The 17,562-nt window shown below is 37.6% G+C and overlaps 1 protein-coding gene across 2 annotated transcripts; it reads right to left on the bottom strand.

Moving 5' to 3' along the window:
* polh (polymerase (DNA directed), eta) lies at positions 1–14,437 on the bottom strand. 2 transcript variants are annotated; one of them, XM_081350151.1, is made up of 10 exons: positions 14,194–14,437; positions 10,204–10,338; positions 9,449–9,663; positions 7,163–7,329; positions 5,799–5,902; positions 5,588–5,707; positions 4,647–4,770; positions 4,504–4,569; positions 2,846–3,018; positions 1–1,036 (listed from the first exon to the last, which is right to left on the bottom strand). In XM_081350151.1, the coding sequence occupies exons 1-10, from the start codon at positions 14,328–14,330 to the stop codon at positions 223–225; spliced, it is 2,055 nt and encodes a 684-aa protein (XP_081206277.1). In that variant the 5' UTR covers positions 14,331–14,437; the 3' UTR covers positions 1–222. The 2 variants fall into 2 exon arrangements, with proteins under 2 accessions (XP_081206277.1, XP_081206278.1); XM_081350152.1 differs by having other exon boundaries at positions 104–968.
* Between the last annotated feature and the right edge of the window lie 3,125 nt (positions 14,438–17,562).

Below are 17,562 nucleotides of genomic sequence, written 5' to 3'. Positions count from 1 at the left end.
ATGTTATTATGATCCCTTTAATAAATCGCAGCTGTTTTAATATGCAATCATGACTTAGAGTCCCAATGTTTACTGGAAAGAAATGGCTTTTGAACATAATATTCTGTACAACAACTTGTTTATTATTTACATTAAAACACGAAACATTTGAAAATCACAAATATTTCTAATCAAAACCTGCTCGTATAAAACTCTTGTCCAGGTAAAGTGCTGTTGAATATCTCACGTCTTCTTAAAGAAGGAGTCCAATGTGCCGGAGTTTCCCAGCACTCGGGCTCTCTTGGCCTTCGGGCTCCGTGTTTTACTCTTCCCATGGGACAACAGAGGAGCTCTGGCGGGAACGGGACCATCACTGGAGGCCGAGGAACTGAAGGATTTCTGCAAGTCCAGAGCGAAGTGATAATCTGTGTGTTCAGGCATTTCCCAGACCAGCACCTTCTGTCCACAGCGTTCACACACCTGAAGATCCTCGGAGGAGCTCGGCTCTACACACACCTGAAGATCCACTGAGGAGCTCGGCTTTACATACACCTCAAGATCCTCGGAGGAGCTCGGCTCTACACACACCTGAAGATCCTCGGAGGAGCTCGGCTCTACACACACCTGAAGATCCACTGAGGAGCTCGGCTTTACACACACCTGAAGATCCACTGAGGAGCTTGGCTCTACACACACCTGAAGATCCTCGTCTTTGGTCCGCATCTGCCCGTTTCCTTCAGAGAGCCCGAGGGTTTTCTCCAGGCTCTTTCTCTGGAAGAAGGAAGAGATTCCAGAGGCTTTCTGAGACCTGCACTGGCTGGGTGTGTTTTCCACAGGAGTGTGTGACGCGTCTTCCTCCGCTCGCCGCTTGTTCCTCTCGGCTGCCTTCTCGAACAGGGACTGAATGGCCCCGGGGCTCCTGGGGGTCGGCTGTGTTTTGGGGGTTTGCGTTGAACTTGCGTCGCTGCTCAGGAAGCTGGTTATTCCTCCTGAGGAGGATGAAGGTACATCACTGAACTTACTGGCTGACAGAAGAAGGCAAGTCAAGGCAGGAGACCTACGAGAAAATAATGAAGCCTTAGCAAAGTAACTCAACTGTTGTAATATATATATATATATATATATATATATATATATATATATATATATATATATATATATATATATATATATATATATAGAGAGAGAGAGAGAGAGAGAGAGAGAGAGAGAGAGAGAGAGAGAGAGAGAGAGAGAGAGAGAGAGAGAGAGAGAGAGTATATACACGGTACATCCGGAAATACTTGTGATTTTTAATAAAATACATATATATATATATTTTTTTTTTAATAAATTTGCAAAGATTTCAAACAAACTTCTTTCACATTGTCATTATGGGGTATTGTTTGTAGAATTTTGAGGAAAATAATGAATTTAATCAATTTTGGAATAAGGCTGTAACATAACAAAATGTGGAAAAAGTGAAGCGCTGTGAATACTTTCCGGATGCACTGTATGTCTGTGATTGGCTACAATGATCAACCCTTCAAAAACATGTTGTCTTCACCGAGCGCTTGCACAGATACACACGTTTGAAAGCAGGCGTCATTCAGCGGATCCCTAATATATCCGCTTCTAGACGAATCAGCTGAATGACGCCTGCTTTCAAACGTGTGTATCTGTGCAAGCGCTCGGTGAAGACAACATGTTTTTTAAGGGTTGATCATTGTAGCCAATCACAGACATGTATGTTGAGCGCATGAAAACAATGGCCAATCAGAGGTGTTTAATGCTGCGTTCACACCAAACGCGAATAGAGCGTCTGGAGCGAGTGATTTCCATGTTAAGTCAATGTAAAGACGCGTTTACGCGCGTCTGGAGGTCCTGCCACGCGAATGAGGCGTTTAGCGCGGCATGAATGAGGCGAATTGAGCGTCTGGCACGAGTGATTTTATTTGATGCTTTTTGTGCATTCACACGTTTAATGCGAATTCGCGTCTGATGCCCGAGTTGAAAAATCTGAACTTTGGCGTTAACCAATCAGGAGCCTGCTTGCTGCTGTCACGTGGTGAAGTAAAAACAAAGCAAATTTTTTTATTACATAAAAACTTGATTTCAATATTTGAAACATATTCATTTTGTATTGAATGCTATTTATTTCATATCTAAATCTAGATTATATGAAACAATATTATTCTAATGTAAAGACAACCAAAACACTTTAGTGCATAAGAACACAGTTTCTGGACAGTGTTGAGTAAGAAAAAAAAAAAAAAACCCCGGGACAGGTTAATTACTTTTGGAGGCTGGCTCCATTTATCATCAAAACAGAAATAAATTACAGATGACTGGGCGCGGGACAGGCGGAAGTACCGCTGAAAGCGGCCGTCATCCAGGCGCAGCTCCTGGAGCAAGTGGTGAAACTCGCCAAACTGGGTACGCCTCCGGATCGAGGGTCTGGTGGACCCAAGTACGGCGACGATGACCTCTACGTCGCTGTTCTGCTCTCCAGAGCAAATGCGAGCGGTGACTCTCTCGATGAAAGCTTGATCAACATCAGACATCTTGCAAACAGACAACCGCCTGGCACTTGCCACTCCCAGAAGAAGCGGATTTCGCCTCGCCTTTATATGCGCGTCCTATTCGCTTTGGACGCGCGAATGGATTCAAAATATTCAAGCGTCCCACTAGACGCGAATTTGACGCTCTATTCGCGTTTTGTGTGAACGCAGCATAAGAATCCGCTCAACAGCGCTCAAAAGGCTACAGGGAAATGCTGGTGTCGTTATATTGTAAAAATTTCATTACCGACTTGGTGCAGAAGACGGTACTTTTGACAACTCTACTTTGGTTGTTTGTTAGCGGACGGTTCCTGTATTTCACTCACCACGCTTCCTGGTGGTTGCCTGCAGTATTGAGGCTCTTGATGATAGCAAAGCTGTCTGAGGTCATCTTGGTGGCGTCGTATCGCACAAGCGCACAGCAGCGAGAGAAACTACTGGCTCTCTTATCTCCCGCCTGCCGGACGCCCACCGTCAGCTGTTTGGCCACTCGCCCGTTCTGCAGAGGAACACAATACATTACAGCATCGCTGTGGGAGATAATCACACACCAAACGCTAGTCCATGTTAAAACTCACTGACTTTGCTCACACAGGCCTACACTACCAGTCAAAAGTTTTAGATCGGTCAGATGTCTTTAAAAGAAGTCTCTTCTGCTCAGCAAGGCTGCATTTATTTGTTTAAAAATAATAGTATTGTTAAATATTATGACAACTTAAAATGACTGTTTTCTATTTTAATATATTTTAAAATGTAATTTATTCCTGAATTTTCAGCATCATTACTCCAGTCTTCAGTGTCACATGATCCTTCAGAAATCAGTATAATATCATTTGATGCTCAAGAAATGTCTTTACTGTCACTTTTGATCAATTTATTTCATCCTTGATGAATAAAAGTATTGAATTATTTTATTTCTTTTGCCAAAACAATAAAAAATAATAAATATATCACTGACCCTTACTGATCCTATATTACTGACTTTTGAACAATAGTGTATAATGCAAAAACAAAACAACTTCCCTAAACCGTTTGTTGGTTTTTCCACCTTGTTACACTTTTGCTGTTCGGGGTCAAAAATGACCATCCAAAAAATAGCTCATAAATCTCTCTTTATGCTATCAGGGGTGTCTAAAGTATCAGGGGATGAAGTTCAAACAGCCTGCAGCTTGTCTATTAAAATACATTAGGATATAAGGATTTTTGATTAGCTCTGCCCAAAATACAGCGCAGCGCGAGCTCAGAACAATGCGTTTACTCGATCACATGACCACTGAACAGCGCAGTGAGAAGTTTCCGATATAAATTTGTGATTTAAACTAGTTTAACTGGAAAACAGGAGGAACATTGTGTGACAACAATCCAGTTACAATACTATTCAATTCACAAATCACAAACATTTACTTAGGATTTACTGTAGTAACACTTACTGTAAACATGGTATTGTGGCAGAAATGTGGGATATTCATATCAAATGTTATTGTAATATTAATATAGACTCCTTTAATTTATTACATATTAAAGGAGTAACAAAATATAAGGCAAATTACAGAAACAAATGTTTACTTTTAATAAGAATAGTTCTAACTCAGTAAGAAGAATATTAAAATTTGACCCTTTAAAAATTAGGTTGCTAAAATGTACATCTTTCTCCAACTCAAGCTACTGTCAAATGTACAAACATATATATTATATAACCAGAAATGCATTGATTTGACAGCCCTAAATATTTTTTTTATTTAAAAGGCCATTTATTTTTTACCGGGAACACAAAATTAGGCAAAGGATTTTTTATAAGTAAATGTGAATTTTACTTGCCACTTTAAACATTTTGAATCTACATGGCATGCAACTGCATTAAAACAGACATTGGTGTGCTTTTAGCAGCATTTCTTTGAGCGTGGCTCGTCCGATCAGAATGGAGTTGGAACTTCTGGTGTGCTTTCTCCAACAACATTAGTTCCTTCATCAGTAACGGACTCACCATGTCTCTGTCTTTGCCCAGTCGTTCCTCTAACTCGAGGGCGAGCTGATGAAGCCAGTGCTGAACCTGCAGACACACACACAAGAGCATGAGCATCCCAAGCAGGAACACACACACACACACACACACACACTCAGATTCACCTCCTGTTTCGTAGCCAGAGAGGTTTTCCCAGGGAAGTTCTTGCTGCAGCCGATGGATTTGGGAAGATGTCTCGGCTTCACCGGCTCAAACTCGATCCCTCGGCACAAGTCGAACAGCCACGGCCTGAGACAAACATTCACACACCTTTACTTCAACAAATTTACACCACTTTCACGACATTCCTTCGTTATTATTGGAAAAGGTTTTTTAGAATCGTTATATAGAGATTAAATGAGCATCCGCAACCGGAAATTGTCTGAAATCACTGCAACCAAAAATGAATTTTCGCTTACGGCTAAAACCGTTTAAAAAAATGTAAAGCCTAATGAATGTTAAAATTGATTAATGGCTAAAACTGAGGAAAACATTCATTTCATAGAATTTTTGAAAATAAATTAAAATAAATAGAAAAAAAAACAAGTCACAACAAAAGATGCCATTAACATTAACATTTAAAATATAGTCTTTGTTGTTCCAACGTTAATTTGGAGATTAAATGTGAAATTATTACAATATCAAAATATATATAAAAACCTTTAATGTTAGGTTCAATGAATCGTGATTACAGAAAGATTTGTGATTAATTAGTTAATTTTTTAGTTAAGTGACAACGCTACTTTTGATATGAAACTCTCAGCTTTTGAATTCTGTCAGTTTTATCACGGAATCATTTTTATGACTTCACAGATGTAATTTTTATGCTCCTTAATATTTGTTTACATGAGTGTTGATTATTAAAAAAAAGTTGATGAATCAATTATTAATTAATTATTACTTAATTTTCGGTTTCAATGTTTTTCTAGAAAAAAGATTATAATAATTTTGGTGCATCATTAATTTCTACCCAAGTGCAATCAGAACTTTCCATGACGATTTTATTAATTGTTCAGGCCTGAAGCTTCTTCCGATGGCATGTTTTTCTGAAAGTGCTGATTCTCACCCCGTCTTCTCTCCAAAGAGCTGCTCCAGCTGGATCTTGGAGAACTGAGTGAGATCTCCCATGTTCTCCACCCCCAGACTCTCCGTAATGGATGTTCCCAGCTTTCCTCCCAGATTACGGCTGAAGATCAACCACACATCATCATGTCATCAGTGTGGTGGGATACAACGGCAATCATACAAGATCACAGTACATAATTAGATCTACTGACATCTTACGGATGGGAAGAGTGTTGAAGAGCTGCGGGACGGATCCCAGGGGAATCACTGTTTGGCGATTGGGCTTGTTTAAACCACACGCCAGTTTGGCTAACACCTATGAAGTAAAAAAATGGAGGGAAAATGTGTGAACAAGAAGCTCCTGATGCAATTATCATGATACGTTTTGTGCTTTAATACTTCTGAAATGAAACAAAGTCTCAGGCTTCAAATTCTGGCAGCTTTATTATAGAATTCAAACGCCATTTGGACGGATTGCTAAAGCCACATGTGGAGCGATGACTGATTGATTTCTGAAGGATCATGTGACACTGAAGACTGGAGTAATGATGCTGAAAATTCAGCTTTGATCACAGGAATAAATTACACTTTACTGTATAGAGTACTGTGCAAAAGTCTTAGGCATGTTAATATCCTATATGATATATGACAATATATGATTTGATGCTCAAAAAACATTCATTATTATTATCAATGTTGAAAACAGTTTTTTACATTTTTATTTAATGATGCTATGATGAATAGAAAGTTGAAAAGAACAGCATTTATCTGAAATCTAAAGCTTTTGTAACATTAAACACTACCGGTCAATAGTTTGAAGTAAGAATTTTAATTTTATTTTGGGGGTAAAGAAATAAAATAAATCAATACTTTTATTCATCAAGGATGAGTTAAACTGATCAAAAGTTACAGTAAAGACATTTATAATGTTAGAAAATATTCTATTTTAAATACTTTTATTTGAAAGTTTTGAACTTTCTATTCATCAAAGAATAATAAAAAAAAAAAAAAAAATGTACACAACTGTTTTCAACATTGAAAATAATGAATGTTTTTTGGTCATCAAATCCTCATATTAGAGTGATTTCTGAAGGATCATGTGACACTGAAGACTGGAGTAATGATGCTGAACATTCAGCTTTGATCACAGGAATAAATTAGTTTAAAATATATTAAAATAGAAAACAGTCATTTTAAATTGTCAAAATATTTCACAATATTACTGTTTTTTTTAATTGTTTTTTTTTTATCAAATAAATGCAGCCATGGTGAGCAGAAGATACTTCTTTTAAAAACATAAAAAATCTTAGCGACCCAAAACTTTTGACCAGTAGTATATATATATATATATATATAATTTATATTATATACTATAAATATTATAGTGTATAATAATAAAAAATAAAGATTATTATATATATAATAATGTTTCCAAACTTTTGTCCGGTACTGTATCCAAATGAACCGCATCGAGACTGTAATTGAATCAAGAGCTTGTGAATCTGTGTCAGTGATCCTCTGACTGGGAAGTTGTAAAGGATTCCTGCATGTAAATGGTTGTTTTGGTGAATCCGACCTTGTTGTGCGAGATCCCGGCGGAGCAGCGGAAGCCCGTGTGTTTCTCCACCGCGGCCCTCGTCTCCTCCACGATCAGCGCGCCGAGAGCCAGACGCAGATCAGCAGAAGAAGAGGAGGAGGAGAGATGATCCAGCCACTGATGAAGACCCGCGGCCCGAAGCGCTTCTGCAGGAACACACAGATGATTAGGGTTGGGTCTCGTCTGGATTTTAAAGGTGCAGTCTATAAGAATGACAACTAGTGGTTGAAATAAGTACTGCAGTCCGCCCCCGCCTCCACAGACTCGCCGCTCGCATGGGTCGCCAGATTGAGACACGCAACAGGAACGAGGAAATTGACAATAAATGAAAAATGGAAACGTGTGGTATCACAGATCAAAACAATCAGGGTTCCAGACTAGTGGAAACACACATCTCAAAGTAAAAGAACTGTAGAGGTGTTCTTCAGAGAAACGAGTGTGTGAACTCAGCATGTTTCCTCAATATCTGCAAACATATTATGGTATTTTTATGCTTGAGTGAGAAAGTGACATACAGCACCTTTAATGATTACGATTCTGCTTATCGATTCCAATAAGGTAAAAAACAAAACACGTAGATATCATTCACATTTAGTCTTATTGCAAAACATTTAATTGTAGCTGAATATCATGAACAAAGATCAACAGGCTAAAGAACACTGACACAAGGAGCGTTTGCCTGTGGTTTAAAAACACCATAGAAAAACAACTAGCCTAAACTAATATAAATTTCAAGCATTATTAAAGACAAGTAAACACTATGTAATTAAAAAAGAACAAGAAAAAATGAGCAATTGCAAAAAAAGTTACAACCGAACAAAGAAACGATTGAAATAAACAGTGTTTTAAGATTTTCAGGTATTCAGAAACTGTAGGTACTGAGTGAAGAACGAGTGAATTTTCTCTCTGTCTTGTGTTGTTTGGTCAGTGTTCTCACAGAGGCGCTGCAGGAATATTAGTGCTGTCGCTTTAAGAGCTGCACGGGTCCGATATACTGATACACATGAAACACACAGGAGTCGTCTCACGCTTGAGTCATATAGAAATGCTCACAAAGGAATCGATAAGAGGAATCAAAATTTATTTTTATAACAAGTATCCGATTCCTGACCTCAAGTATTAGATTTTCGATTCCCAACCCTGGAGATGATGGAGCTTTATTACTCAGCAGAAGAGAAGGGGTTTTCTGGACGGACAAACTGCCATATGTAGTTCACTGTACAGCATCATCTATTGTGGAGAGTCATTATGGTGGTTGTGCTGGAGTTTATTCTCAAGGAAGTAGCGCGTCTGTTAATAGCTAAAGCTACAGTAATGTCTTCAGCTGGTCAGCCTGAGAGCCTTTCCATCTAAACTGCTTATATCTCTGAAGACCAGAAGTGAATGATTTATGAGCAGCAGAATAACATCTCTCTCTGTTTTAAGTTGAGGAAGAACCTCGATCCACACAGTCACGCAGAGCCAACGTTCTTCAGTGTGGGGTTTTAGACACTCGAGGGACAAACGGTTCATAGTGTGTCTGACTTTAACTTGTGTGCAAATTGGAATATCGCATAAAACTTTTGCAAATAAAGCAGCGTTTTCATCTCGTGATCAAGAGAACAAAATCATCACTTCTTGGGAAATCAGTGCAAAATATCAGGAGTTTCTTCACTTTTCCCCTCCATCATAAACGAGTGTGTCTTAGAGCGTCAGACGAAACACAGTAAACGCTGTCGTGTTCTCTGGCGTTCGGGAACACACTCGTGTGTGTGAGACGCTTCTGGAGGGAATTAACCCAAATCATTGTGATCACACACTTCGACTCCGGCGTTTCAGAAACACCAAACCAACATTAGAGATGCTGCGACGCCATTGGTCCACTGGTTACTCCAGTTATCCAATCACAGCTGACGCTGAGGCAAAGTCACATGAGGTTGAGGGATCTATTCTGCTAATGTGTTTCCATCGTAGTTTATGTGCATTTCTTCTCATCGGATGAAAAAATGTATCCACTTCAATCGGGGACATACATTTATATGAGCATTATTAGAATTCATGCGCATCTTGCCGTATCCATCCCTTTTTTTTATGCAATATCCCAAAATTCACATAAAAATAGGTGGATGGAAACACAGCTCGTGTTCCTGCCACACATAAAATCTGCGCATCTCAGTGTTTCCATCCAGCATTTTTATTTATTTATGTGATATCCCAACATTTGCATCAGAACAGGTGTATGGAAAGCATACGGATTAGGTTTTGCTGTGATTCTCAAGCGCGCACCTTTATCCTCGCTGGGATCACCGGAGTGTATCTGAGGAAAGCCCTGGACGTGTGTGTTGCTCAGCATCTGCGGTGTGATGTCCCGAACGCCCGTGTGCTTCAGGCGCTCCTGAACGCTGGCCGTCAGGTCCATGTACGCCTCGTCGATACTCGCCCTCTCGATGACAGCGAAGCGGGACATCACCTCGATCACCTGCACACTCGCCTCCCGGTAACTGACACACACACATGATAACTCGTTAAGAAAATCATAGTAGGGCCAGTCATAAACCCAAGTCATTAAAGGTGCAGGATCTGCTGACAGAAATGCAATATCATAAACATAACTATGATTTCAGTGGTGTATAAAGACCTTACATAATGAACCGTTGTGTGTTTATTAGCTGAGAATGAGGCATTTCTCTCGTTGTTCATTTCTAATAAAACACTGACACAATGATGAACAAGTGACAATAATATTCACAATAACATCGTTTCACTGAATAATTAATTAAACCTTATTTCTGCATTTATCTTTGTAAAGAAACCTCATTGCTGAACTGGCTACTCTCTGCTGTCTCAGAAGACGACATCACTTCCTGTCGGCTATCGTAACTCTGTTGAGTAAAAATTACACACTGCGCCTTTAAATCAGAAACATCCACTGTAAATGGTAACAGGGTGAAACCAGCATGAACAGAAAGATTCCTTTTCTAACTTGTAGCGCTTTCTCCATTAGGACTGTTACAGCATAACAGGAGGAGATGTGCACTTACTGAGTGAGATCCGCCTTCCCGTGGGACTCTCGGACTCGGGCCACCTGTAGATCCGGGCACAGGGTCCTGGCGTCATCGGCCCACATGTTCCTGGTGACACCGTGAGCCCGGGCTTCATAACTCACCGCTATAATGCTAAAGACACATATCACTGGGGTCTAAATTACCATGAAATCAAAGATGACAATTCTTATCATTCACATCATCACTGTTTTAATTGTTTTAAGTTCCTCTTGCAGCATCTCTTCTCTTCTCTGATGATGTGGGCGGGGCTATAACCTGTCACTCACATGAGATCAGCCAATAGCAAACCACAACCATCCAATCAATTCCTCACAGACACAATCAAGCCCCGCCCACGTTTGTTCTTGTTCCAGAAGCGTTTCACACTGATATACGACACAATAGAGGAGAAAAGACTAGTGCAACTTCCATTTCATTCTTTAATGGGTGAATTTCAGGACATACTCAGCTTAGTCTGTGGCACTTTACTGTATTTCGGTGTAATATAGAAATAATAGGTGTGTAACGAGACCCTCATGTCACGATTCGATACATATCACGATACTGAACTCACGATACGATATTATTGCGATACTCCAAGATGTATGATAAAAGGTAAACAAAAAATGTATTGTTGATTAAAATGCTAAATTTGATATTACATTGTGTGTGTAAGTGAATAGACTTGGACTTAGACACCAGAATAACAATATTCATGATTCTGAAGCTGAAAATACCGAATTATTTTAGACGAATATGCTTTCACTGTCACTGACTAGTAGGGCTGGGAAAAAAATCGATTTGATTTAAAAATCGAGTTGGTAGGTCAAATCGATTCATATTTTCAAAAAATCGATTTTTTAGATTTTTTTTCTCCCAATACATACATTTTGCATTCGCCAAATCTTCCTTCAGGGTTTCCGTAGAACGCTCCCTGCGGCGCAGCCCTCGATGCTTCACGACATCACGACAAAAAGACTAGCATGTTTAATGTTTTAACGGTCCTCCACGATGACGACGGCGCGCGCGCGAGTGAGTGAGTGAGGGAGAGTGAGTGAGAGTGTGTGTTCGCGAGTGAGTGAGCAAGTGAGTGTGTGTGACCAGGGTTTTTCCTGGCTCAAAATGAGGCGGAGGTGGTAAAATCCTAATAATGTATTTTAATAATAAGGTATTTTTTGTTGGGCATCATATAGCCTAATGTGTTTCCCACATTTATTTTTGTGGGTGTAGCTCGGTACCTCTAGGGGGGTCCGGGGGCATGCCCCCCCGGAAGAAAATTTTGTACATTTTAAAGATAAATTCATTAATCTGGTGCACTTTGAGTCACCCGAATCCACTGTTAAAAATAAATAATCCACCCGCAAACCGCCGATATTCTTTGATTTAGATATCTGCATCTGATCATCACATTACAATTATTCAAATTCTCAGTGTTAAGCATGATGGTAACATATCACACTGAAGTAGGCTGATTTAAAATGAACTTTTATTTAAAATAAAAGTTCTTCCTTTGGCAAAATTACATTTCCTGTTTTTACATTTTTTTGTACCTTATATAAAGGGCATTTCCCCCCTAATTTTATTACATGCATGCTCCATTTTTCATTTCAAATTCTTAAATTTGATCAATATATTCAATTAAAATAATAAGACACAGGCTGTTACCAATCAAATTAAATAATTTACATTAAATATTATAACTGTATTAAATGAGATTAATTTAAATATTTTTGAATATACAAATAAGGAATATTGAAAAGAATGATACTTTATGAAACTAAACCGCCAGTAGGAGGCGGCAGGCGACCGTCTTAATGAGCGAGTCATTGAGTCATTCATTCAAACGATTCGTTCAAACGGCTGATTTATTCAGAGTGATGCAGTTTATGAATGGATCATTGAATTTTTGACTCAACCGATTCGTTCGAAACGCTGAATCATTCAGTAATGCTTCAAGTGTTCGTTGCTGTGAGATGCGCGATGGTGTGTGATCTTTGTTTGGAACTATTTTCGCTGCAGAAACAGAACAAAAACGCAGTCATTGCGTCTAAAATGTAAGTGACTTAATTTTAACTGTTTAAAGAACTGTTATGAAATCAGTCTCGGTTTCAGTCTTGATGGCATTCAGGAAAACAGCACTCTTGTCGTGTGTAGCCTAGGCTATATATTGTTTCTTAACAACATTCTTAACAACATTGTTGCAACATTGTACCGTCAGTACATTAGGTAGGCCTATTATTATCAACTATAGGCTATCAATCGCCACTTACATTAAATTAAATTAAACAGAATCATCCTCACATTTTCGGTGATTCCCTAGATATTTTTTATTTTTAAATAAAAAATTGTTTTAATCAGGGTATTTGTTCGGTTGGACAAGTAGTACAATTCTCTCTCACTTTTCCCTTCAAAAAAAAGAAAAAAAAAACACGTGTCCCAGACAAGCGTTATTGTCAAGCCTTGATGTTTTCCTTGATGGGTTTTCCCTGAAGAGAATTAACGTTACGTTGTTGAAAACGAAAGTAAAAGTGACGCACGTTCATTTCGTTTTACCGTGATGAGAGTTCCGTGTCTTTATTAAACTCAAAACATCATAATTTATCGGTCATCCACCCTCGATTAATTGGAATGGAATGTTTGTATTACTTGGCCCGCCCGACCTGCGGATTATCCGCGATCCGCGCAGCACTATACGGGTTGAGAATGGACACAAGCCGGTAACCGCAACAGAACCATCACGGTGGAAAAACTGTATCTGACCATGTGACTGTCCGAATTTTGTCGAGAGCCGGAGGCGGCACGAAATTTTACGGAGGCGGCCGCCTCATAATTCTCTATGCAGGAAAAACCCTGGACTGACTGTGTGCGCGTGTGTGTGTGTGTGTGTGTGTGTGTGTGAGAGAGAGAGAGAGAGAGAGAGAGAGAGAGAGAGAGAGAGAGAGAGAGAGAGAGAGAGAGAGAGAGAGAGTGTGTATGTGCGAGTGAGTGAGTGTGTGTGTGTGTGTGTGTGTGTGTGTGTGTGTGTGTGTGTGCAGGCTATGTGAGTGACCTTGTGTAGCCTATATGTGCGAGTGAATGAGTGTGTGAGACGGCTCGCGATGACTGGTCGTAAAACAATGTGTAGTCTGACATGTTTCTTGTCCACGACATGACAAGATTTTTAGGAGTCAAAATCGTGTAATCTGACAGTGACTATCGTAACAGACAAAAAAATCGTGTAATCTAAACCAGGCAAGAGTTACTTCAGGATTTTTTGTTGTTTTATTAGCTCAATCCAAATACAGTATAAATAATTTGGATGTTTAACAATCTTTGTTGCACACTGACTGCACAGTGACTTTTCAGTTAGAGAAAGGGTTTGCCTTTGCAATTTTATGTTGATGCACTTTAATTAAATACAATAAATATATATTTTTAAAATATATTTACAGTTCACAGTTATTTTGTTTTAAATGGGGGGAGAAAAATCGAATCGAATCGTAAATCGAGTTTTTTATAAAAAAATCGCAGATTTTTTTAGGGGAAAAAATCGCCCAGCTCTACTGACTAGATATATTTAAAATAATGAAGGACACTTTTACTGATAACATCAGACATTTGTCATTATCAGGACCACAAATATTCCCTCATTGCATTATTATACATTATATTCAACATTATATAGCAGATTAATGTAGTACTGACACTAAAACTCTGAAAACTTTTCTCAGACAGTGATTTTGGGTGAATTATCCCAATACATATTGTCACTATCCACGATACATACTGATGCATTTTTGTATTGCGATATATTGTTACAGCCCTAAGAAATAATAATAAAGAGAAGTAGTAGTTCTAGCATCGCACAAACATAAACATACAGTCAACATCAGAACATAGGCTTCGAAATTATATTATATTTAGTTACGGCAACATATATGTCCGGGTGTTGACAGTAAATGTGCGACTATAATAATAACAGTGACAGAATGAAGAGTAAAGTCTCACCCTCCGCCTTTCCATGTCTTGTATTGCGCTACAACACAGGGCTTGTTTTTGAGCTCGGGATTGAGTCTTTGCTCCACTTGCACATAGAAACAGTCCATGTCCACCAGCGCGATCACTCTTTCCTTCCCAAAATCCATCAGCACAATATAACTGAAAATCACTTATGAAATACTACTACTTATGAAACTCTGAACTGCGCGCTCTTCTTCTTCTGCGTTTCCTGTTGAGTAACGCGCGCGCGCACAGCGCTGAGTCTGCGCACTGCCATCTAGAGGATTACAGCGCAATAACATTGGTGTCTTTATAATACTAAATACAAATATTCAACATCAAAAGCTAATAAAAAATAAACACATTGAAAAATAAAACCCATTTGTATTACCAGATTTATTTTATTATTAATCAACAGAAACTTCCGAATTTCTATTATGGCCACATTTGTTGTAGCCTTAATAGTTTGTGTAATAATTTCTATGTTGAATTAAAAAAAGATATATTTCTAAAACTATTTTGTTATGTCTATTCAATTTCTCATCCTACGCAATAATGACTTTAAATCTTTTATGGGTCAAAATTGCTGTGTGATTGTTACGACCCGGCTCAAAGTCATAACATAAACACAACGGGTTTCAATAGAGGAAATATGGGTTTATTTAAAGTTAAACAAATAATGTCTAGGGTCAAACATAAGATAATAATAGTAAATCCAAAACTCTTGTTTTTTTTATTTATGGAATACTGCAGTTTATTTCAGTGTTATCTTAGTATAGTTGCAAACCTACTATATTTTTTATTAATATTTTAAATATTTTTTTCATTTTCATTTTAATGTTAGTCAAAGTTTTAGTAATGTTGTTGTTTTTCATTTTCTTAATAATTGTATTTCTCTATAGCTTTTATTAATTTCATTTTAGTTTTAATTTTAGTTTTTTTTTTGTACATCGAGTTAAAACAAATTAAAATGAGAAATCTAGCTAAAATACGGTAAGTATTTTATTTTATTTCAAGTAATTTATTATGGTTTTAGCTTCAGATTTAGTTATTAGTTCAAGTTTTAGTAATTTAGTTGTGTTTTTGTTTTCAATAGATACATATCTCTATAGCTTTAGTTTTAGTTATTTTAGTGCAAGTTCAGCCACATTAAAATGACAAATGTTGCTTTGGCATCTTTGCTATTACCATATTATTATTATTGTTTATTTTCATGTCATATATGTATGTATGTTTGTAATAAGCTAGAAATACACAAGATACAAAAGTCCGTCAAGACAAACTTTAAGTTGGCTTGAGAAAGCCGGACCAAAGAGTTTGGAAAAGTTTGAAGTTTAAAGTAGTAGTTTATTTTATTTCAGGTATTTTATTTCAAATCATTTGTCGTGGTTTTAGTTTCATATTTAGTTAATTTAAAAAAAATAAACTTAAAAAATTTTAATTAAATTAAACAAAATTAAAATTAAATTACATTAAAAAAAAACCTGCAACTGTTTTTGTTATTGAACTGGATTGATAAAGGTAAAGAAAGTGATATTTTAAGGTAATTTCCTCAAAAGAAAGGCAGACTGCCACATGCAGTGCCTCATTTGGATGTGCTTGAAGTCTTGGAGCTCGACTTCCCTACGTTTCTCCTACAAATGGGCCTTGAGCTTGTTTGGAGGTTCTAGCAGGGGAGTGCAGCTACTTCTATACCAACCGATGCTCGTCCGCCGGGGAACCCGTCCGCATCAACCGAGCGCGGGGCTTCGGGAGGGACACACATGGAGCGGTGAGGGAGGAAGGGGACACCCGCCTAGCCAGCCAGATCAGCCGAATCAACCCTAGCGATCAATGGGGTGACAGATGTCGCAGCCAGATCGCCCTCACATCCGACATATAGAGTGCGCGCGCTCGGTATATATACGGCAGACACGGCCCGTGTTTCTCTTCGACGGCGACTAAACATTCAAGCTGAGATTTTTCAGGTCGGATATACTCGCGCGATCAAATATAGATGTGTTAAACACGACACGAACACAAAATCCACGTTTATTCGTTAATTATAGTATTTTAAATTTAAAACAGTCGGAATTTCCCACAATGCTTCGCTGCTATGCAGCCGCTATTGGTGTACGTCATGATTACGTCACGATTACTAAGCGCTGCTATTGGCGTAAGTAATGTTTAGGTCACGATTACTAAGCAGATAGGTGGACAAAGATTTAGTTTCTAAATAACTATATATTCATAAATAGCCTAACTATATAACCTAGCTATATTCCCAACTAGCAATAAAAAATGTGATAGGTTCCTGAAATAATATGAACGATTTATTTTTTGTAATGCTTTCAAGTTTAACCAGCTTTCTGTCATATATTGTTTTTGTTCTGATTATCTATCTCTTGTTAGTATTGTTTCCCAATAAAAATGTAGGGTACTTAATCTTTTATATTCTCCTCATCCGTTTTCTTTTATTTGTCCTCTTCATTTAGTGATTATCTGACTTGGCATACAAATGTGTTTTTTTTGTGTGTGTTTTTTTTACTCTTATGTTCTCCTGAATGTGTTTGTAAATTTGCATCTGTTCCTTAAATGAATAAAAAAAAAATATTATAAAAAAAGATTTAGTTTCTACTATAGTTCTTATGTAGGTAATATTTGTTTTTCCCCAATTTCAAATAAACACTGTGTCTTTGCCTTATGTTTACTCATATTGGAATAGTTTGACAGACAGTATTGTGGAAACAGGTTTGGCTTGTAGGCTACCTATTGAATTACAAAGAAAGTTAAGGAGGTATCATTCAAAATTATACATAGAATTTACCCAGTGAAACATTACTTTGTAAAATGTAAAGATGATATTGATTTTAATTGCACTTTTTGTGACAGTTGCCCTGAAACTGTGGTTCATTTATTCTGGCACTGCCCATTTGTAAGACCGTTTTGGCCAAATGTTTGTGATTTTATCACAAAGAACAATAATGGCCAATTTGTGTTGTTTTGGAAACATTTATTATTTGGTCTTTTTGAGAATTGTAGTGACAAGCACAGTCAGATTTATATTATTGTATTATTTTAATTACAAAATTCCATGTTCACAAGTTTTCCTGTAAAAAACAATAACCTTACATCATTCAAGAAAGAAATGGAACTTTATATTGACGATTTTCTATGAAGCAAAAAGCAGAAAACTTAGAAAATGTGTAAATGTTCTTATTTGTAAATATTTGTAAATATCTTTATGTAAATTTATGTTGTATTTTCTTGTATACTCTAATGTTTGTAGCACACCCTTTTTTGTTGTTGTTAATAAAAAAAGATGTAGTTTCCTTGAAGTTAGTTTAAAAAATAAGCAATTTGTGCACATATTTTAGCATTCGTCAATATTTTAAATAA

The sequence above is a fragment of the Scardinius erythrophthalmus genome (genome assembly GCF_964197995.2).
Source record: "Scardinius erythrophthalmus genome assembly, chromosome: 21".
NCBI lineage: Eukaryota > Metazoa > Chordata > Actinopteri > Cypriniformes > Leuciscidae > Scardinius > Scardinius erythrophthalmus.
This window is presented reverse-complemented; position numbering and strand designations above follow the sequence as displayed.